We start from the raw sequence: 22424 nt of genomic DNA on the forward strand, positions 1-22424 counted from the left end.
ATGCAATACTAGACCATTCTTGAAGAACCTGCTACCACCAATGTAATAACCCTGATGATAAATGTACATTAATGAATATATAATTCCTTTATGTAGCAGGATATAAAGGAATTGAGGGCAATGAGCGGGCTGATGGACTAGCAAGGAAAGGGATGAAAGTACCACTTGCGCGATCCGAGCCGGCTGTAAGAGTAGCAGCTTGCCATAGCCAACTACATATTAAAAGGTGAGTCAAATCCCGGCACTAGGAGGAATGGAAAAGGGCACCCGGAATGAGGCAATCCAGTACTCATAAAAGGCGAACCAGACAACTACTCAATATGGACAAAAACTAACTGAGGGAACTGGTAGGACTACTAAAGGGGCACTGCCATCTCAGAAGACACATGCAGTTTTGGGAGTGGATAACACCAATAGATGCAGAAAATGTGAAGAGGATGAAGAGACTCTAATTCACCTTTGGTGCCAATGTCCCGCTCTGTTGGGAACAAGGCTCAGATACCTGGGAAGACACATTGTAGAACCAGAAGACATAGCCACATATCCAATGACAACCCTGGTGAACTTTATTAAAGGGACCGGATTACTGTTAAAGGAATGAGGTAAAATGGAAGATAGCACAATGGGCCTAAGTGCTCACGGGAACCTTACGTCAACCGTCTCCTATATAAAAATAAAAAAGGTATCTTTGGGGATGCTGTGTGGAGAGTTTCTTTAGGGAAAGGAAGAAGAGGAAGTTCTGGGAAGGAAAAAGGTATGATGGGTCAATGTGTCATGACATATGAATCCATCTCTCTAACTGCAGTGCAAGGCAATGGGTCTTGAGGTCAAAAGGTCTCCCGATTCACCACGCAGTAGGTGGGCAAACGCTGCTAAGACCTAGACAAAGTTCACCCCATGAACCCAGGCACCCCTGCTGAGTCACCAAACCTAGAAAACCACTTGGGATATAAATATATAATCTACCACAAGTAATTCGCCGAGAATTGCCAGTTTTTTCGAATGTTTCTGGCTTTCACCATTATCGCCGTCATTTCAAATTATAGAGAGAGGGAAAGTGAATTTATATAATAATTTAATTAAAATTTTCAAAGCAATTTTTGGTTTGGCTTGATAGAAGATATATTCGGAAAAAATGATTTTTATAAATTGTATGAGATTAAATGTTCATATTATTTTATTACAGGGGTTGTCTTATTATTTCAAAGATTTTTTAAAAATCTTATAAATGACACGCTCCTGCAACCAAGTATATAGAATCAAGAACCTCTGTAGTGTGGCAATGGTAAAAATTCAATCCAGATTACCAATTGGATATGCCGGCGATCAACTTTTACAACTTTTCGTATCCAATGGGAACTTGTGACACTTCTGTAACAATAATATTTGTGTAAACAATTGGATTTTTCTAAGCTCCACAGCTCATGACAAAAATGAATTATTATTATTACAGAAATAAAAAGTTGCTAGTTGATATTTCACAATGCCAGAGTTCACCGATCTAGTAAGAATAGTTGAGTGCTAATATAACAGCACTCATCTAATCTCTCAGGTTGGGTTTTGTTTTTTACGACTACTTAATATAATAAGCATTAAGGCAGGTGGGTCTAATGTTGTTTGAAATCTATTTTAGTAAGTATACATGAGCCCATCTATGAAATTGGGATAATCCTGATTTAAAATAATAATTAATGGTCACCCTAAATAATTAATAAGCAGGTAAGGTAAGCCGTAAGTGGTTTATTTATGGGTAAGCCATATTCTTATCTGAAATGATAGATGTGACTCAAACTCTATTTTGTACTCGCCATAATTACATTGCGATTTGACAGATAGCAATCATACCTCAATCATATTATTATGTCGATTAACTGTCAGTGTTATCACATTTTCAGTTTGAATCTTCCAAACTGATAATACATAATAATCACTTTGCGTTACAACTCCATTCATTTACTTCAACACTGGTTTAGTGTTTAATGATTTAGTAATTTGTATACCAAAAGCATGCTGGTGGATCTCCTTCAGTTTATTTGTTTGTGTATTCCTAATGCATGTTGGCATATATTCATCCCATTAAGATCAGTGGGGTAAGTGCGTCTACGGGGTTTGTGCGCCTAAAAGGTTTTAAGATAAATTAAGCAATTGTGAAAATTTTTTGAATGTGTGAAATCTAGGAAAATACCTACTAAAAGTAGAATTTGTACAAAAATCATTATGCTTAAGGGCATAAATGCAAGGATTGGGTTCGAATTTTCAAAGCTGTTTTCTCAGGCTCTGTGCGTGAATGTGACAGCTTTTACTAAAATGATTATATTACATTTCATTCATTCATTCATTCATGTTCATCGGGAACTATAAAGTTCCCGTGCTAAGGCTGTTAATAAAGATATTTATAAACTTTTGTTATAAAACCATGTATTTGCCGAAAGTACACAGAATTCACTACTTATTGGTAATTGAATCCAACTCAGAGTGTCAGATGCTCTCAATATTGCCTTGGTATAAGTCCACCATTCTAATTGAAATGTAACTTGAAATAGTTTGGTGACTAGATCTGAATAGCCCAATACTTCCCCACCTTCCTCTTCCCCATCTCCTTACCCTCCCTTCTAATTCCAGCCTTACAATATACCCCAAATGGGAATGCCATTTATATGCCACATTTCCCCCGACAGATCATCAATTTTTTATTTTTCCTCAGCGCCTGTCATCTCCGGGAATGCTGTGTGGAGAGTTTTTAAAGTAGATAAAGAGTGAACATCTCAGTGAAGGAAGAAAATAGATATAATGTTAAATGTGTACAAATCTGGGAATGCATTTGGCATGCCCCCTGTATTATTAGCGCTGTGCCGTGCATCTGCGCCGAAGAGATCAATGATGCTATTACTTCAGAGTATCTTTCATGGAACTACCAGTTGAATAAACATTCTCACACACTTTAAGGACTGCAATCTGTCCATTAAGATGAAGGAGTATATTAAACAATCTACTAATTTTTGCACAGTCAAGAGCTGTGTCCATGGTTTAGACACCTTCAGGTCTCCATATCAGAGGTGGTGGCACAGTACAAATAGTTTAGTTTAAAAACATAACATAACAATGAAACAGTTCAAATTTTAAAATCTTTTTAATGTTCATTGTAAGTGATTCCTCCTTGTCACAAAACTAAAAAATAACCTTAATACGTAATAAAACAAAATGAGCTAGTGATAAATACCCTTTGAACATGGTTTTTTACAAAAAATATCTTCATATCACAGATAACATTTAAATTAAAATTAATTCGTATGTCATTTACTCCAACTCTAAGATACTAGACATTATCTATGGTTTAATATTAATGCTGACTAGCCATGACTTTTAGTAAGTTATGGTAAATATTATGGTAAAAAAAACTAACATCAAGTTAATACATCTTACAATTTATCAATACATATATGTTACAGACAAACTTAAATAAATAAAAAAAACTGTTTTTCATTCCTAAACTGAGGTTTGTTTGCGCAAAAGTAGGAACTCTAAATATATCAAGAAATCAACTGTAGTAATAATTTTTTTACACTGCATACTAGAAGACAGACCACAAAGAAGAATTAAGGGTTATTTTATTTATTCTCCATCTACAGGAAATTAACAGAGTAATAAATTTTATACTATCGTAATAATTATAATAAAAATTTGTTTCTTGTGCATATAAATGAGTTTAAAAATGGTTCGTTTGGACGGCTTAACTATAACTTTATGATAAATGACTCAGCGCTTGGGTTCAAACCGGAATGCCATTTTGGTTTCTCGTATGCGAAATATTGGTTTCTCGTATGCAAAATATTTGTTTTCCCGTATGCGAAATATTGGTTTCTCGTATGCGAAATATTGAAAGATATCTCTTTGGTAAAGAAGTTGAAAACCCTTGTTCCTTGTGCCCTGTTGTTTCCAAAATCACAAATCTAAAAAACAAAATCGTGAAATGTCTGCAATTTTTTATGTCGTAGTTCAGCATGCGATACTGCAAATGTTGACAATTTTTCCAAAATTCATATTTTAATGCAATGTTACAATACATCTAGAGTTGTTATTGTCTCACAAAATTAGCAAAGTCCACGGGTTTTCAGAGAACCACTAGTATATTTATTACCGCCTCTGTTGGTGAGATTGGTGAGAGCACCAGGGCCGGCCCCGAGACAAACGGCGCCTGGCGCTAGTAAAAACCTCAAGGGAGCTGTGTTAGGTGTTATGTATTATCAGCGCCTTGCTCCTTGGCGTATTGGCAAGTCAACGCCTGGAGCGGACTGCTCCAATTGCATGTGCACAGGGCTGGCCCTAGAGAGCACACATCCTTGGTGGTTCTCCTATGTTCAGTGTAAATGTGTTTAGAATTTGGGTATAAATCTTGACATATATCTGTTCAAGTGATGCATTTCCGGTTGGTCAAACTGCCGAATCCAAGCACTGGACTGATAATACTGGACTATATATAATAATACAAAAATGTTGTAAAGTGTAAGTCCTGTAATATGAGGCGATGATACGCTTTAAATGGTCCAGGATTTCTGTCAAAAAACCTCTTCAAATATTATAAGTACTTAATACACACAGAGTTATTTTACATTAATTAACTTATTCAATCATTTTTTTACTTACTTCGAAGGTTATAAACTTACAGTGATATAAAAAAAAAACAAAACACGCATTATTTAAAAGCCTTAAATTTTTTAGAATAATTTTAAATAACTTTCTTTGGGTAATTTTAATGTTTTTACCAATTAAAGGATATGAGATCTTTAATCAACAAACCAAACCTTATTAATATTACTTAATTAAATACAATAACTAAATAACCGACTGTAAGATTCTTAACGCTATGGCTGTTTTTATACAATGTTATTTAAATGTAAGATAAGTTTCACATTCAATAGATTTGTGAAGGAAGTTTTTACAGAAGGATCGTCTATAAAAGAGAAATTTAAAAAATATTGTTCATAATGAGAGAATTTGCCAAGTTCAATAAAGTTACGTTCAAGTTTATACTATAAATGCAATGGCCAGTTTGTCAAACGAGAGGAATATGTAAAAATATGAACAATAAATTAAGTTATCCGTAAAATTAATTTTGGTTTATAAGCTTTCTTCTTGTATTTTGTCTAAGATGAATGGTTTTGTCTCCCCATTAGCCTGAACTTGCACCTTTCCCCCGCTCGGTCCGCCCGCTACATTATTCCTGTTCAGGAGATAATCCAAATCATGAGAGATAAGATCCAACATTCCGTCCATGTTTGGATCTTCGTCTTGCGCTAGATCTTCGGCGGCGTTAGTTTCCTGATCGGAAACAGCTTGACTTTCATCTTCGGATTCCGTCGAAGGGGATTCTTTAAGAATAACGTCTGATCGATAAATTGGGTGTGCTTCTTTGTTTTTCAAACAGCTTTTGATAGGTAGCTGATTTGGTGGTGGAGGTTCAACGACTTCTTGTTTGGAGTTGACACATAGTACGCAGTTATCTGCCGTGTCCATTGAATTGATGTTGTATTTGCATTCGGGGTATTGTTCGAAGTCCACAGCGCACAGGAGTATGGGGGGGTCAGAAGGTGGTGGAGGGTTTCGGTTGAGGATCCCTAGTTCCACGCACACTCTGGTGACGTACTCCTGGGGCTGGTGTTGGGGTTCCTGCTGGGGCTGGGAGGAGGCGCAGGAAGGGACGAGGTCGCACACGCTGGACACGGGGCCTCCCAAGGAGCTGGAGGCGGAGCGCTGGGGACTATCCATCATCGGAGGGATGTTCTTGAACTCCACACTTTTGACGATATCAGCTTGTTTTCCCATTGACCTGGAAATGAAAAAAAGTTCTTAAGCCAATTACATATTAGAAAAATAAATAAATGTTTGGTTCAGAAACCACGAACAAAACAATACTTATTACATCAAGTCTCTAACAAAATTAAAACAGCAATAGCAACATAAGTAATTAAACATAGGCTTACCTGTCTCTGTGCTCCATACTGTGATGCCCCATGGAGGGAGGGGTTCTCCAGAGGGAAGGAGGCTGCTGCGCCAGGGGCATGGAACATTCACCACCCCCCGGAGCACTGCGGGACTCTGCGTCACACCCCTGCTTTATGAAAACTGCAAAGGAATGATAAGGTTCATTATTTATTTCACAAAGAGAGAATCCTGCAAAGTGCTTAAATAATATACTAAAAATGGTCTGCACAGCTCTCATGTTTCACCTTATTTCCTTGACTAGTATCTTTTGAAGTTTACCAAGGAGGTGATTACGGGATAAGGAATTGTCCTTAATCTTAAAATTAACTACTTTTTCGCTTTAATCCAAAAGAAATTAAATAACAGTTAACAAAAAAGTTGTTAAATTGAAGATTAAGGACAATTATCCTGTCATCCGAGAGAGCTGGAATCGCAGTTAACGTATAAGTGGTTAATAATTTTAAGGAGAACAATTCGTTATCCATTTGTTGAGTCATTATAAAGTTACTTAGAAACGGTATCTCGCACCCGGGGTTGTTATTGAATTTTTGATGATGTGACTCTTTAGTTACCTATGTAAGCCATCTTCTCATCAAAACAGAACTTTGGCGCCAAAATGAATACGTGTTTCTCTTCATACTCGTTGCTCTTTCCCTGGCTATTGTTGTTTTTTTACTCCTTACAGCTGAATTAGTTTATGTTGAAGCTGAGGTATGTAACACGATTATATTTTAAAACTTACAGCTGAGTGATGTGTTGGCATAGTCAGAACTGCAGTCCCAGTCTGTTTCCTTTGGCCTCAGTAACCTTCGCAGGCCCCCCGAGGTCTCGTCTCTAATGACGTAACACCCCAACACTACAATACCCTGAAAAGAAAATAGAAATTTAATAAGTAAGTTATTAGGTGCATAATTTTAACATACAACATTAATAATTTTACAAAATATGTACAACAATAGTACACAACATCTCATCTTAACAATTACTCTACATTCTGTCCCCTTATCTTTAGGTCAAATAGTTTTTTCTAAAATTATCTCATTCGATTCTCCGTTTTGATGCTATAGGGAAGGGAGATTGTAAATGTTTAAACCCTCATGTCAGTCTTGAATGTATTAGTGCATAATTTGTTATGTCGTCTAGTATAGTTTTTGTGTACTTGTGACGTTTTATAAATTTTGTATTCGTGTGTATAAGTCCGTTTTGTATTTTGTAGATTAAAAGGCATATGTTTTATTCATACAATGTTCTAATTTTCAATAAGTTCAGTTCTTGTAATTTGTGTGTTTCCCAATATTTCTATTGGATAATTTAGGTGGGAATGGATTAAGCTACAGTATATATGCTCCTCTTAACTTCTGTCAGTAGAAGATGAGCGATTCTATCAAATACACCAATTAGTGGATTACTTTCAGTTTTCCATATGCGGTCAGCGTAGGCCCAGGTATTTAAATCTAGAATGTGTAGGTTGTTTTTGCGTACCTACATAATAGTTATGGAGTTTGTTTTGAACCTTTTACTTTTAAGTTTTTACGCTGCTGTTTTTATTGCACATCAACGATCTCGTTGAATGTGCACCAATTCACTGCTACGCTGATGACAGCACCGTTCACGAGGGTTATCTTTTTGACCTGCCCCCTTCCACCTATGATGTCCGAACAGCTCGGGAAGTTTTGAAGCAAAAAATTGACCACCACCTCGAGATGGTTCGTGCCTGGGGTAAGGCCAACATGGTCAGTGTCAACGTCTCAAAAACCCAAGCGTGTCTGATTTCGGCAAAGAGGGAGATCAATGACTGTCTGGTGCAATTTGATGGGAGCACTCACCCCAATAAAGACTCCATTGAAATGCTTGGAGTTACTATATCAGACCGGCTCAAGTATCGGGGATCCATAGAAGCCCAAGTAAATCAGGCCTCCAAAAAGTTGCGCGTCTTGTACAGGGCTAGGAGATTCTTCAACAGTGACCAGCTGCTGACCCTGTACAAGTCTCAAGTCCGCCCAACTATTGAATTTGGGAGCCACCTTTGGGCTGGTGCCCCAAAATACTTAATAAACCTGCTTGAATCTGTGCAAAGGAGAGCGATCCGTCTGATTGACAATCCGTTGTTAACAGACCGATTGCCTTCTCTAATGCATAGACGCAATGTAGGCATGCTGTGTCTGTTCTACAGGTATTTCAATGGAGCCTGCTCCAAGGAGCTAGCAGCATTGATTCCTGATGCACCGGTGCACGTGCGTGAAACTCGACAGACACGAACTGAACACCCGTTCACGGTTGACGTTGGCTTCATGAGAACGGGCCGTTTTTACGACTCGTTTTTGTGTAAGTCGGCTCGTATGTGGAACGAGCTACCGGCATCTGTTTTTCCTCCCTCCTATAATCCGAGCCTCTTCAAGGCCCGCATTAACAAATCCCTTCCTACAGCCCCTACCTTATTCCGCCTCACAACGCCGCCCAACCGGGTGGTGACATAGTTCCCCTGTCTGTACACTGCACAGGCAGGGACACTCTTGTGAGGTGTCACATAAAAAAAAAAAAAGTATTGGAAGTTATAAATAATTACAAGAAAAAAAGAGAACCATCAGTTTCAGACGAGTAAGAGTCGATGTTCAAAGCTGAATGACGGAAAGTTTATGAAGAAGACAGGGTATAATAAATGTAAGGTTTGGTTTGTAATTACCAGCAGGGCAGCCGTGGCAGCCAGGATGTTACTGGAGATGGGTCCAGGCATGTTGTAGTGAAAGATGCTGGCAATCTCAAATGCTTTACTGCACAAGAAGATGGCAGCACTCCGTCTCATCAGGCCAACCCTGGGAATATTATCAGGTTATCATTAAAAGTACGCTTATTTTATTACACAAGTCCAACACTTTATTTAACACTGAGATGACGAACCGGGCTGTAATCTCCTTTTGTAAAGTTAAGTATATACAGTAGAATCCCGTTAATTCGAACCCCGACAATTCGAAAAAACGCGTAATTCAAAATTTTCGCCAAAAAAATTTCCGCAGAAAATTTTTTTCATAAATTTTTTTTTTTAATTCGAAATTCGTTAATTCGTAATTCGAAATTTATTTTTGTCCGCGCACGAAAATTTGTTCATGTAATTCGAAAAAAAATGATTTTTGCGAAAATAAATCATAATATTTCGTAAATCTGAATCTAAAAGTCAGCCGTGGCGGTAAAACGCCGAAAAATGTTTTTTTACGTGGTTATACATTGTCCTAATGTAGTATTATTATTTTGTAAATCTGAATCGATTTACACTGGAATGTCGTACTTTTTCAAATTTATTTCGAATATCCGAGTTTGAAGGGCCGAGAAAATACGTTTTACACGAATATACCTATGTCGTAGTTTTACGAGTTTACACCAAATATCTGAATTTAAAGGGTCGGCCGCGAAGAAACTCAGCCGCGAAATTTCGATTTACGCGTAAATGTATCGTATTTTTACGAATTTATTTCGAATATTTGAATTTAAATGGCCCGCTGCGACGGAAATCGGCCGCGAAATCTCGATTTACGCGTAAATATATCGTATTTTTTACGAATTTATTTCGAATATCTGAATTTAAAGAGCCGGCCGCGAATTTTCGTTTTACGCGGAAATATATCGTACTTTTACGAATTTAAATTCAGATATTTGAAATAAAAGGCCGGCCGCGACGGAAAATTAACGCGAAATCTCGATTTACGCGGAAATATATCGTATTTTTACGAATATCTCAATTTAAAGGGTAGGCCGCAACCGAAATCGGCATCGAAATCTCGATTTACGCGTAAATATATAGCATTTTTACGAATTTATTGCGAATTTCTGAATTTAAAGGGCACGCCGCTACGGTAATCGGCCGCGAAAATAAAGAAATAATTGGTATTAATACGAATTTACAACTAAAATACCATACGGATTTGAAGAGGCGGCCGAGAAAATTGATTTTCGGCGTATTTTTTTTTTTTTATAAAATTTCGAATTACGTGGGAATTCGTGAATTCGAAATTCAATTTTTGATGTCCCGTGGATTTCGAATTAACGAGGTTCTACTGATAGAAAGCTAATATTGTATTAATTTCCACCTCTTCTCGATATAAAACGCCTGATAGGTAGCTTTTACTGCAGTGAGTAGTCTTAATTCGGTTACTACATTATTATCATTTTAATAAATTTCTGTTTATGCGAATATTGTACAAGAGTCACAACTGCTCCAAACTGTTTGAAGCCAGTGAGACTGTGGACTAAACAAGGCTAAAGCCATTTCAATAGTGAATGGTGTTCTTACACCAGGGTGATACTGAGAGTATCTTCGGGGATGCGGAATGTAGTAAATATGGATATGTAGTAAATATAATTCAGATATTTAGTAAATATGCCTAGTATTATTTTTAATCATCAAATTGTGAAGAAATAACACAAATCAAAAAAATAAAATTTATTTGATTTGAACCTGTGACCTCTGGATTGCTAGTCGAGAGCCTTACCCCTCCATGGAGGCCATCATCAAGCAAACCAGTATCACACTGAGAAAGGATTTAGCAGGAGTTGGCAGTTGACTGTGAACTAGTGAAGTAAATATTTAGCTGTTTTGCTGTTAAAACTTGCCTCTTCTCTATATAGTGATGCCTGTCCGGTAGCTTGGATCTCAACAGCCTCAGTCTGGACGCTACGCACACGCATAGCAGGAAGTGTAGTGCGGCCAGTAGAGCTGATGCGGCCCCAAACACGGCCAAGGGGGTGGAGGGGGCCCGCAGCCCCCAGTCGTAGCCCCCGGCTGCGCGGGAGCACAGGGCTGCCAGGACACAGACACCTGGGAAAATCAGTTAAATAAATAAATAACCATTTTATTAGGATTTCGCATATATTAATGTAATTCTTAATCGGGAACCAACTAGATTAAAAATTCAATTATTTACCACCATTGTCTGGAAGGAATGTCAACATGCTTCTCTAGTGCCTCTAGCGGCCAGAATTGGGTAAATACTGCCAATATTTTACTGGAGTTGAGCGTTTTAATCTATTTCATAGACTCTGAAATGAAATACTGCAGAAAAGTTATAAAACTTTTGACATTTCTCATACATTCTGATGGCAGTATGCTATATTAGCTTCTCTTAGTGACATCAGTTGTGAGGCTTGGTTTACTTTCATTCTTATTTGTATGATATGCCATGCCATACTAGTGCCTCTAGCGGACACAATTGCCAGTCAATACAAGTAAATACTATCAATATTGAATATACGCATCCACCATTTGGTCTCCCAATTATGAGATACATAATTATAGGATCGAATCGATACAAAGAAAATTATCCCATGTAATCGCTTATCGTGTAGGATTATCTGATCAATTTGAAAGGTATAATGACTGAATTTTCCACTACGAACTACACTCTCTCCGTCAGTTAGACATAAACATTCTGATTTATTGCTTCTACATAAAATTATACATGCATCAATTGATACACCAAACAATTTATTCCAAAATTAACATCAACACACCGTTAAGACAAGGAGGATGAAATTAACATTTTTAATGACCAATTTAAACACTTAAAAAAAATGTTTTATCATTAATCATATCCAGCTGATATTGCGATAAAGCCCTTTATTTAAAGACAAGCAATATTATACCTAGCAAATCAGTGTCTCATCAGTACTGGTAGCAATAATAAATTGTATATCCACTGGAGCGTTCTGATATATATGTAATCAATTTCAGCTTTGAGCACTCGGAAATTATTAAGTATTTGGTTTGTAAATTTCCCGCCATATTTGGAATATCAATAACAGAATAATAAGTCAGAAGAGATGCGAAACAACTTTTGTTAAAGTGTGAAACTACGTTAACATAAAAAAACTAAGTTAGCTTTATGATTAATCGAAGATTCCAACGCGCTGGAGCTAACGAAATAATTCCAATAAATATTTTAAAACTTCTCTTCAAATTGCCCACATTTTGACCAGTGAGAGCTCGCGGGGGCTTGAAAATTGGCCAAAATGTGTCCAAAAAAGGTCCGGTAGTTATAGACATATTTGTATTCTACCTTTTACCCATTCTTGTGCGTCATTTACTATTGCATATTTAGCATATTATTTTTGTTTTCATTATCATTTTTGTTGTTACCATCTATGTAAATTTTGTGCTTCTGCCTGTTTTATGTACTTAAATAAAATAAATATTTTACTTAAGAAAAAGATCACAGGATAGATGGGGTAGAAACCCAGTTATATGCATTGACATAAATATAAAGACGCGTGAATGAATGAGATGGCTACAAATAACATCATTCATAGCTAAATGGAAAGAGATATCAAAGAATATGTGTTTATTTTTATTTTATTTATTTATTTATTAATCTTAAGTTAGCTCACATCTTCGTGGGTGCTAATAGTTTTATAAACATATAAACATGTACATTGTTTGGCAAACATAATCTTTCTTTAAATATTTCAATAAAGTCACAAAAAAAGAAACATTAATAATTGAGATAGACATATTTTCTTAATTCATTTTTGAACTTATTAATATTTTCTATCACAGCAATTTCCTTCGGGATTTTGTTATAGAGTTGAACGGCCTGGTACATCAGAGATTTTTGGGTGCTTGTTTTTTTTCTTGTTGGCAATCTAATTTGCTTAGAATTTCTCTGGGTTAAACAGCTATATTATTATGAATGCCCCTCGTTTCTGTAGTCGTTCCTCATGACACCAGTTGCGGCCCGCTGACAGGCGAGCGTGTCCACGACAAGCATGATGTCACAGGCGAGCGATTAGCATTTGTGTATGAATGTCTGCCGGATAAATCACGTGACGTTATGCCCAGACTGCTCTGCCTGTGAGTAGCCCGCTTCTCCTCGACACACAACGAGTGAGCAGAGTAGTAACCTATCTTCCCTTTTAATTCATCTAAAGCGATACATTCTACCCTTTAAATATGGAACAGATTCAAATATTATGAAAGAAAATCATACAACATAGTGGGCACCTACCTACCTATCTCAATTTTTTGCACTAGTGAAAAATGATAAAGAACACTTTAAAGAAATCACTCAGGTCTGCTGACCTAATGATAAAAATGACTGCTTGTCTAACCTGTCATCAGCATGAGGATGGTTCTAGGCAGGTTGGGAGGGGGTGGGGCAGGCCAGGCCAGCTCAGCATGGAGTAAGAGGAGTTGAGCTACAAGCGCAGCCCCACCGCCCAATAGTAACAGCTCCAACCAGCCCCCTGACATGTTACCACACCACTGAAATATAAAGTTTGGGATTAGATTTTAAAATAACACGATCAACTGCCATTCTACAAATAATTCAACACTCCTCACACACCAACACTAAACCAGTCTTTAATTCCGACATACACCAGCACAAAACACTTACTTACACAACTAAATTTGGAATTAACTCGACTACCATAATATTCTAAATTCCCTAAATTCGACTACCATAATACGGACATGTGTCTAGTGTGGTAGTCGAAAAGCATGTAAAAACTGTATTCAAATATATTGTTATGAATATAGAAAAAAAAAAAACAATACATTGCACATAAGCAATATAACACATTACCTAGTATTCTAAAACTTCCGGCAACGAACAAAAAAACATTGGCAAAAGCTCTCAAAAGCTATTTCCTCGGCAGTTTTATTAATGACTGACACATTCTTTCTTTGGAACTCCAAAATAAATTCTGCGTTTATTTATTTTAATGCATCTATGTTGTCTTGTTTTTAATACAATGTTGTCTTTTCCGAAATGAGTTTTGTAAACTTACGGTTACGGTGAATGGATTGCGCTAACGAGAGATGATTAATGATTTTTTATGGCCAGAATTAGATGGTATTGATCTGGACAACGTTTACTTTCAACAAGACGGTGCTACGTGCCACACAAGCAACGAAACAATTGATCTTTTACGATTGAATATCAAAATAACCCTACAGAGCCACCATCAACTCTGCAACCATACGAAGAAGAAGACTAGATAATTATCTTATATTGAAATCCTTACATCAGACATCAAGCAGTACAGCATCAGCCCAAGGGCCAGCGAGGTGGTGAAGCAGTAATGCAGCTTCAGGTAGAGCAGGCAGCACCGTCTTCGCAACCAGGCAGGGAGCAGGAGCAGCCCCGAGCCCAGGAGAGCCAGGGCTGAGGCCCCCAGGAGCGCCCACACGGCCTGCTGGCTGCTGCCCAGATCCATGGCACCGTTCTGGAAGAAAGGATGATCATTTCAAGGATCAGTGGTTTAAACAGTACGATTTTACATGCTAAAACATACGTTTTGTGAAGTATTCACACCGTAAGGTCTTTTCCTTCGTTCTCAGTTCCAACTTCTGCATTGTGGTGTGGGCACCTGTACCCATTTGACTATTATATTTTACGAAATTTGTGTTTAGTGTCCAAAAGGGGGAAACACTATAGTTATTCTTATCATTGAGATTCTTTTTATTCACTGTACTCTTTATTTTTCACTTGCCACAAACAGGGTACATTCATTAAATGTACAAGGAATTCCGCGAGGAATTCACGGGAGCATTGCCGCAAGTCCGATGATTTGACAAACAAAAAATAATAAATGAACCCGAACCAAGAATAGCACGTCTGGTTGAGTTTGATGTGAACTGAGCCAAAAATAGATGTAATGTTGTGAAATGTGTTTACTAATTTACTAACTAAGCAATACACTGTTTTTCCGCGAGGGTAAACAGAGAGGAACTGCCAAACAACTCGGTCTTGGCACACTCTTCTTTTGTCATATCAGTTCCCTTAAAATAATTCCTCCTGACATTTCTCCGATCTGCCTTGGATTTCGTTGCGATTCGATAAGACATACGTTTTGCTGTTTACACGGTTCGTTTTACCTGACAGGATTTGTCGAATCCGATAAAACCTATGATAGGTCGTAGCATGTAAACCAGCCTGTAAAGAGATTGCTTTATCCATCCTGGGTCCGACTGTGAACCAGATTATGTCTGTTATAGTAAACCGATATTTGGATAAAACAAATCAGGGAATAAACAGAACATGATAAAAGAATTAGTTAGGTCAGGTTCGTTTTTTCCCTTAACTTTTCTTCAATGTTCCGTCTTGTCACTGTTCTGTATTGTTAGGGAACTAAGTAAACCTACCTGAGTGGTCTCCCTTGCAAGAAGCAGGGCATACATCCCCTGGTCGTCGCAGGTGCACTGAGTCATCTCAGAGGACACTCTAAGGGTCTTACAGGCGCCATCCGACCACATCCCATTTTCGTATCTTCCACATACGATTGTTCCAGAACCTGGAAACATGTAGTAAGTTTTAATTAGTTATTAATTTCAATTACTTATTTACTTTTGTTATAAACAACACTGTTAAAAACATCATATAAATTGCGGACCTCTGTTTGCGCAGTATCTATGGAAGTAGGTAGGTAGTTAGAAGCATAATTGAATACAACTCAGTAGTTTGGTCTCCCTCTTACAAAATTCATTGACATTACATAATACTATATATTTAGAATATTTTAAATTAAATATCCCACTAGAAGACTTAAATATCATTTCTAAAACAAAATACTCTAAAAATACACACATTGGAAGACAGGAGTAAAATAAACGACTTAACTTATTTATTCAAAATTCAAAATTTTAAATACGACTGTTGCGAACTTCTGCAACTCATAAACTTAAATAAAAACACGACAAAATACACGATTTCATTTGCAGCACACATAAGCGCAATTACATTGCGAACTCCCCAATACAACAGTTTCACACTATGGGAAACCAATACTTAGGTGATATGTATATTTATGTAATATTAACTTTGCTAATTTTGTGGATCATGTAAAAGATTCATTCCAACACTATTCCTAAATAGAAGTTGTATTTTTGTAAACCAGTCAAATTGCTGTATTTTTCAATTTTTCTTGTTGTTTTTTTATTTTTGTTTCTCGCCTGTATTTTTCAATGTAATTTTATTTTTATTATTTCTTTCTTATGTTTCAAAATTGTCTGTCATCAAAATTGTACCACCTAAATGTAAAAGCCCTCTGGGCGATAAGTAAATAAATAAAATAAAGTCTTTGATGGATAGAACCTACTAACTACTAAGTACTACTAACCCAATGTACTCATCCGAGGAATGTCACCACTATGGGAAGAAATGTTACCTGAAGAAGAAGGTATCATGGAACTACCTTCCAAGCCTGTCTAAACAGACGGATCTGTGAAATACAGAAGACCACTGATCTTATTTTGTGAAGTTACTTAGCATTACTCGTTACCCACCAGTGAATCATCTCAACGCTGGAATCTTTTCGGGGACACAGCTGCAACGAGTGAGTTCTATCATCTTTATCTTTATTCCAATTTACGCTTATCTTATGTTCCAGAGGCCCAGATTCACATTGAGGAATACTGTCCATGGAGTTTAGCGGATGCATATTTATTTGTTCCAAATAATTTTAGATATTAATGACACAATTTTGGGATTGGTCTTTAGAGTTTGGAGTTGCAATCCAAGCAGCACACTCAAACGCCATTTATGCGGTGGAGCCGCAGATTCGTGACACCATTTCCTTGGTCCTTCGAGCAGGATATTAATATTAATTAAAATTTTAATCAAACGATTTAGATTTCTGACTTTCTATGATCTTATTTCAGAAATGTGATGATATATAGTATAAAGTAGGTAGTATATTATACTACTAGACTCAATTTTGTTGGGTGGATTTACTTACTTTTGGGTCTAGGCATCGGTGGTGAGTGGAAGAGTTTGATTTGAAAGGAGATAGCTCCTGGGTGGAGAGAGAGGATCTGTCCTTCTCCATTTGCCACTCGAACTGTCACAATATGCGAAGCCACCCAGTACTCCAGTCCATTGAGGTCCCTATAGACAAAACCGAAATTCATTTTATTATTCACGTTTTGAGGTAAAAGGTAAGGTTATTCACGTTTGACGAGTTCATGGGGTCAGGTTCGTCCAGGTCTTGGTGAAGGATGCGTTTGCCCGCTGACTGCATCACTGAGAGGCTGGTTGAGGGAGACCCTACGACCTCTCCAACCGGACTCTCTCTCAACCCATCACCTTGGGATGCACCTCTCATACCCTTCCCTTCCCAAAACTTCCCGCTTTCATTTTCTTAAAAAGACCCCCTACACAGCTTCGAGTAATGAAATGAAACTCACTTGACTTCGGTGGAGTAGTACAGAGTAGTGAAGAATTTGGTGAGGTTCTTGTAATTGATGAACATCAGGATATATTTATCTGGGGCCGGTTTGGGTCCCTCAACTGGGGCCAGGTACAGATCTATACTCTCCTTGTCCCACCGCTCGTGGCTACAAAACAAGGAACGAAAATTTAAATCAACAACCAGAATAAGCCTAAAGAATCAACATAATATGAGTAATAATTGATTGGATTTAAAGCACAAAAACTCGGCAACAAGTGTGCATTCATGGTTGCGTTCAAAACTAGTTGGCCAATTATAAAGTGATACCTATCTACATTCATACTTACATAATTATCTACATGGTGACTAGAAACTAATGGCACATGCATCAAACTGGTGAATCTACATTACATTTGGAGATGATTTTGTTGTATAACTTTTTTTTAAACATGAACTTTTTTCGAGTAAATTTAAGTTTTTATTAAGTTTTCGAGTAAATCGAGTGCGAATATAGATGTTTTTTATGTGAAATTTTACTTACAAAAATTACTATCGACTGTTAATTACGTAGACCCAACTCCAAAAGCTTTTTTTTACCCTTTAAATTCGGTAAAAAGTAGAGTAAAAATGAGATTTTTTTTTTGGGTTATCTATGTGATATAGATTCACTAGTTTTTCACTGTTACACCGTATAAATTAAAAAAAAGTGGGTGTTAATTTCCACTGTAAAGTTCCTAATTTTATTAAAATCCACCTCTTCATCTTCTAATGGTAGGTACTTATTAATTGTATTGAGTGAAGTTTAGGGTTAGGTTAGGTCAGTTTGGTTTGGGGAGACTAGGTTTGGTTGTTATATTACATAAATTGTGATGTTACCTGGTGTTGCTGAAAGGAAACTCCGTGTGGTACGTGGCAGTACCAGGCCGAATGGCATCGCAATGTACCGACAGTTCACTGAGGCGGAGCGATGGCCCCCCACCGAATGCTGCCCCCATCACCACCGCCTGCTGCAGCTCTTGGACACCCTGGACAGTGTAAAAAATTCACTCAATATATTGTTAAACGCTGGACCGGGACTGGAGACGGTGGAAAACATTTGGGAAGAGTCCAAATCAATCCAATGGCAGCGTATACCAATACATTAGGAAATCATAAATGTCACTCCAGTGCAATAGTCAGGTTGAATAGACTACAAAAACATGAGATAATTGAGTAGTCATTGTTGTACAGCTTCATGCCATAAATAACTAGTAGTTCTGAGAACAGCAGACCTCGCATCCGAAAAAGTATGTTTCTAATTTTCTGTTCTTTAATAAACCAAAACCAAAACTTCCTCTGAAATCATAAGATTTGTAAGTAGATACTAAATACTTACCTACTTAATTACAATCCATATATGAACCATATACAAACCATGTAACATTTTTCAAATTTCAAAAAAGGAATTATATACAGGATTTTCCAATAAGAGGTGTTATTTTGATATTCAATCGTAAAAGATCAATGGTTTTGTTGCTTGTGTGGCACGTAGCGCCGTCTTGTTGAAAGTAAACGTTGTCCAGATCAATATCATTCAATTCCGGCCATAAAAAATCATTAATCATCTCTCGATAGCGATCCATTCACTGTAACTGTTGCTCCAGCCTCATTTTGGAAAAAGTAAGGTCCAATGACTCCGCCGGATTATAAACCGCACCAAACAGTTACACTTTGAGGATAGAGAGGCTTTTCAACAATAAATCTTGGGTTTTCCGAGCCCCAGATGCGACAATTTTGCTTGTTGACGAAGCCACCGAGGTGGAAATGGTCCTCATCACTCAAGATGATTTGCATTTGATTCACTCAAGTGAATTTTAATAATTTCAATGCGTTGTCGAAGCGTGTATCGTTCCATTTTTATTAATGGCGTAGTTTTTACTTGTCAAAAGTTAAAATATGACAGCTTCAAAAGTAACATCTACCGAAATAGCGGGCTATTCAAAATAACACCTCTTATTGGAAAACCCTGTTGTTTGTCCAAAGAAACGTCACTCAATGACATTTGGTTTTTATAAAAAAATGCAAATAACGAAATCCAAATAAATACGACGATTTCATTTAAAAAGGAGTCTTTACGGAACCACCATATTGAAACAGAAATGGATGTACAATTTTTTTTACAGACAGATGAAATACAAAACAGTCGAGTTAAAACAGAGCTTCAGGCTTAGTCAATAACTAATAAATATTTCAAATTAACAAACCTGCTGATCTAATGCGGCATACTCCGACTTCAGCAGTTGGTTCAGGATGCTGAAGAACGGCTCCACAGCTTCTTCTTTCTCTGTAGAGGAGTTGAGGAAGGCCAGATAGTCCATGGCCGCCTTGGCCTTCTTCAGGATGGCCCCGCCCTCTCCAGGATACAGCCAGGCCCGCCCGCGGATGTATGCGAGGTAGCGGCGTAGGACCTCCACACCTGTTGTGTTTCCGTAACCGAAGGTTATCCTCTGAAACTGTTGTGAAATAAAATTAAATAATTAATAGAGAGGAACGAAAGAAACTGTCATGTCCTGTTCATATTGGGAATCTCGGACTAAAAATAAATAAAAAATAAATAAAGACATTTTTTGCATCTCACTAAAAATTTTCAGCTGTGAACAAGGAGAAGAAACTGAAGTAAGTATCAATGAATAAACATACTAATTTTGGTTGTAGGTGCATGCGTGAAGTGACCCGTATTCCTGCTTTATACATAAAATTATTCAAGTTAAATGAACTTTTAATTTAAAAAATTGGAACTGATAAGTATAAATCACATCAGACAAACAATAAACCAGGTACAAAAATTATTTACTCTATCTATACAAATAAAAATGTTTGTTTGTTCAAAATCTTAAATCTCTGAAAGTTCTTCTTTTTTCGAAATTTTGACATAACGTTGCATTCAGATACGCGTGAGTGTTTAGGTGTCATTTAGGTGTCACCTGTGACAGGAAAAAAATGTATTTTTTTTTTAAACAGCGCCATCTGTCGAACAAAAATGCTTTTTTTTTAAACAGCGCCGAAACAGCGCAGTTGGACGAAAAAGCAACAAACGCTATTGTCTTCTATGTGCACAGACAGACTGATCCATAGCAACGCGTGGCGCAGTACAGCTAGTTAATAAATAATTCTTTATTTGAATTATGTATTTCTTTGTTTTAATGTTTGAAAGATATCGTAATTTTTCATAAATATGTAACATTCGAAATGTAAATTTCTCCTTTTGAAAGGTAACGATCCTGACACAAATCACACTTTTATTTTACTATTTCCATAATCCATTCTCCGTTTTCAGGCTACCGGGAAGGAGATTGTAAATATGTATACTCTCATTACTATATTAGTGTACAATTTATTAACTCTCAGTACTTTTACCACTTTCAGTCTTTACTATATTAGTGTACAATTTATTAACCCTTCAGCACTTTTAACACTTTTGTTCAATTTGCAATGTTTTCTGTGTATTTCAAATGCGATAGTAATTAATTACGACCTATTTTTTAATATTCCGCAAAAACGAACACTGTTTTAGAATCTAGATAAAATTATCTTTCCGGTGTACGCATTTAAAATAAACATTACAATTTCAAAATAATGAAATTTTAATATCAAACGTGAAAAATGTTGTCAAAAACGTTAACCACATTTTGTACTCAATGTTTTACTTCACTAGAAAAATTGAGAGAACTCGATATTTCAAAATAGTTTGAGTAAGAAAATTGGAACTTCACTTTTATCTCATTCATACAATAAAAATAAATATTTTTTAAAGTTAAACTGATATTTACAATAGCGACGCGAAATATGAATTATTCATTTTGGTTATTTTTAGGATTTTTTTAATGGAATCCAGTATAAATATTTGAGGCAAAATGGATTGTTTTTAACGTCAAACAAATACGTATTTTCGAGTGACAGAAAAAAATATAAAAATCCTTTTATAAAATATGGACGCCAGGTCATATATGACCTTAAAACGCTGGAGGGGTTAAGTAATGTAATTGTAATGTCTTATCTATTGTGTTTTATTAACAGCAATCTATTTGGAAGTAGTTAAATACATACCTCAGTGAAGATATCGTTGAGGCCATCTGCCAAACAGTTGCTGAAGTCCGGCATGTTCCATTCCGATTCAAAGGGAGCATTTCTCATCTCACAAACCCTGAAAAATAAATATTTGTATACTTTGTTTACACTTTCTTAGTAGAAAAATAACATTGTAGGCGTGTACGTAAATAAATTTATATTTTTATAACGTAAAGGTATTTTTTTTTATAATTTGAAAAACAGGTTAGGAGATGTGGGTGGAAAGTATTACGCTGGCTGAAAAATAAATAATATCATTAACATTTTCTTCGAAACATCTCCATACAGCAATCAACCTTGTTTTAAATCTTGTTGGAGTGTGTAAATAATAAAAATAATTATGTTTTGTACCTCAAAGATTGTGATAAAAATTTTATTGAAAGATAAAAAGCGATGCCTTCCTGGAATAATAAGGCTCTGCTAATTCCCCGTAGTTCGCAGATCAAATCATCAGAAAAATTAGGCCCCTTTCACAATTATTACGCATTTGAAAGCAATTTATTTGGATCTCTAACTAGACCCGGTGGAAATAAATTTTACAATGAGTAGCAGGTTTTTGAATTCATAAATACATTGTTTTATGCCCCTAGTACATGTTGGGTCAACGCATTGGGCAGTTGCACGTTGGATCAATGACAAGATCCTTTGTTGTGTGCCCGAAAACCATACGAAAACCGACAATAATCATTGGCGCTGTAGCGATGCTACTGGAATATTCTGGAACGTTCGCCAATGTTCGCCAACGATAGAACTCTCTAGATACGATGCTAGGATTCGGCGCACACCTACCTACAAGTCTGAATATTCTCGACGCACTGGGCGCTATAAAACGGGCGCATCGAGGTGTACTCAGTCAGTTATTAATCAGCAGTTTTACAGAGATCAACCTGCGGACCCTGCGACTGCCCGCTGCCTACTAAGGAGACCGACCCCCGCGTCGCGCCCCGCCATTACTCCACCGCGCCGCCACATGGACTTACTTACCTACGCCCGGCTCTGCACGGACTACGAATTACCATGGACTCCTGGAGATCACATCAGCGCCCTGGCCCCGGATATCATTCCTCATTCGCTGCGCTCCTCATGCGCCTAGACCCTGCGACACCTTCGCCGGTCTGCGTCTTGGCCCCGCGGCATTGTCGCCGGCCTGCATCTCCCGCACATGTGCCGACCAGGTC

At 37.1% G+C, this 22424-nt stretch overlaps 1 protein-coding gene across 2 annotated transcripts in view; it reads right to left on the reverse strand.

Moving 5' to 3' along the window:
- Positions 1-3131: 3131 nt before the first annotated feature.
- LOC149416797 (uncharacterized) overlaps positions 3132-22424 on the reverse strand; it is a 542858-nt gene continuing 523565 nt past the window's right edge. For both annotated transcript variants that reach the window (XM_089640969.1, XM_089640967.1), the window contains 13 exons: positions 21226-21322; positions 19383-19631; positions 18016-18164; positions 17156-17305; positions 16708-16856; positions 15116-15264; positions 13996-14196; positions 13078-13231; positions 10588-10792; positions 8666-8795; positions 6725-6848; positions 5982-6123; positions 3132-5827 (listed from right to left, as the gene is read on the reverse strand). In XM_089640969.1, the coding sequence (XP_089497095.1) occupies positions 5119-5827; positions 5982-6123; positions 6725-6848; positions 8666-8795; positions 10588-10792; positions 13078-13231; positions 13996-14196; positions 15116-15264; positions 16708-16856; positions 17156-17305; positions 18016-18164; positions 19383-19631; positions 21226-21322 (2608 nt within the window). In that variant the 3' untranslated portion in view covers positions 3132-5118. The remainder of the gene's footprint in view (positions 5828-5981; positions 6124-6724; positions 6849-8665; positions 8796-10587; positions 10793-13077; positions 13232-13995; positions 14197-15115; positions 15265-16707; positions 16857-17155; positions 17306-18015; positions 18165-19382; positions 19632-21225; positions 21323-22424) is intronic.

This window comes from Hesperophylax consimilis, chromosome 16 (assembly GCF_061612785.1).
Source record: "Hesperophylax consimilis isolate HC1 chromosome 16, BYU_Hcon_1.0, whole genome shotgun sequence".
In the NCBI taxonomy this organism is placed as follows: Eukaryota; Metazoa; Arthropoda; class Insecta; order Trichoptera; family Limnephilidae; genus Hesperophylax; species Hesperophylax consimilis.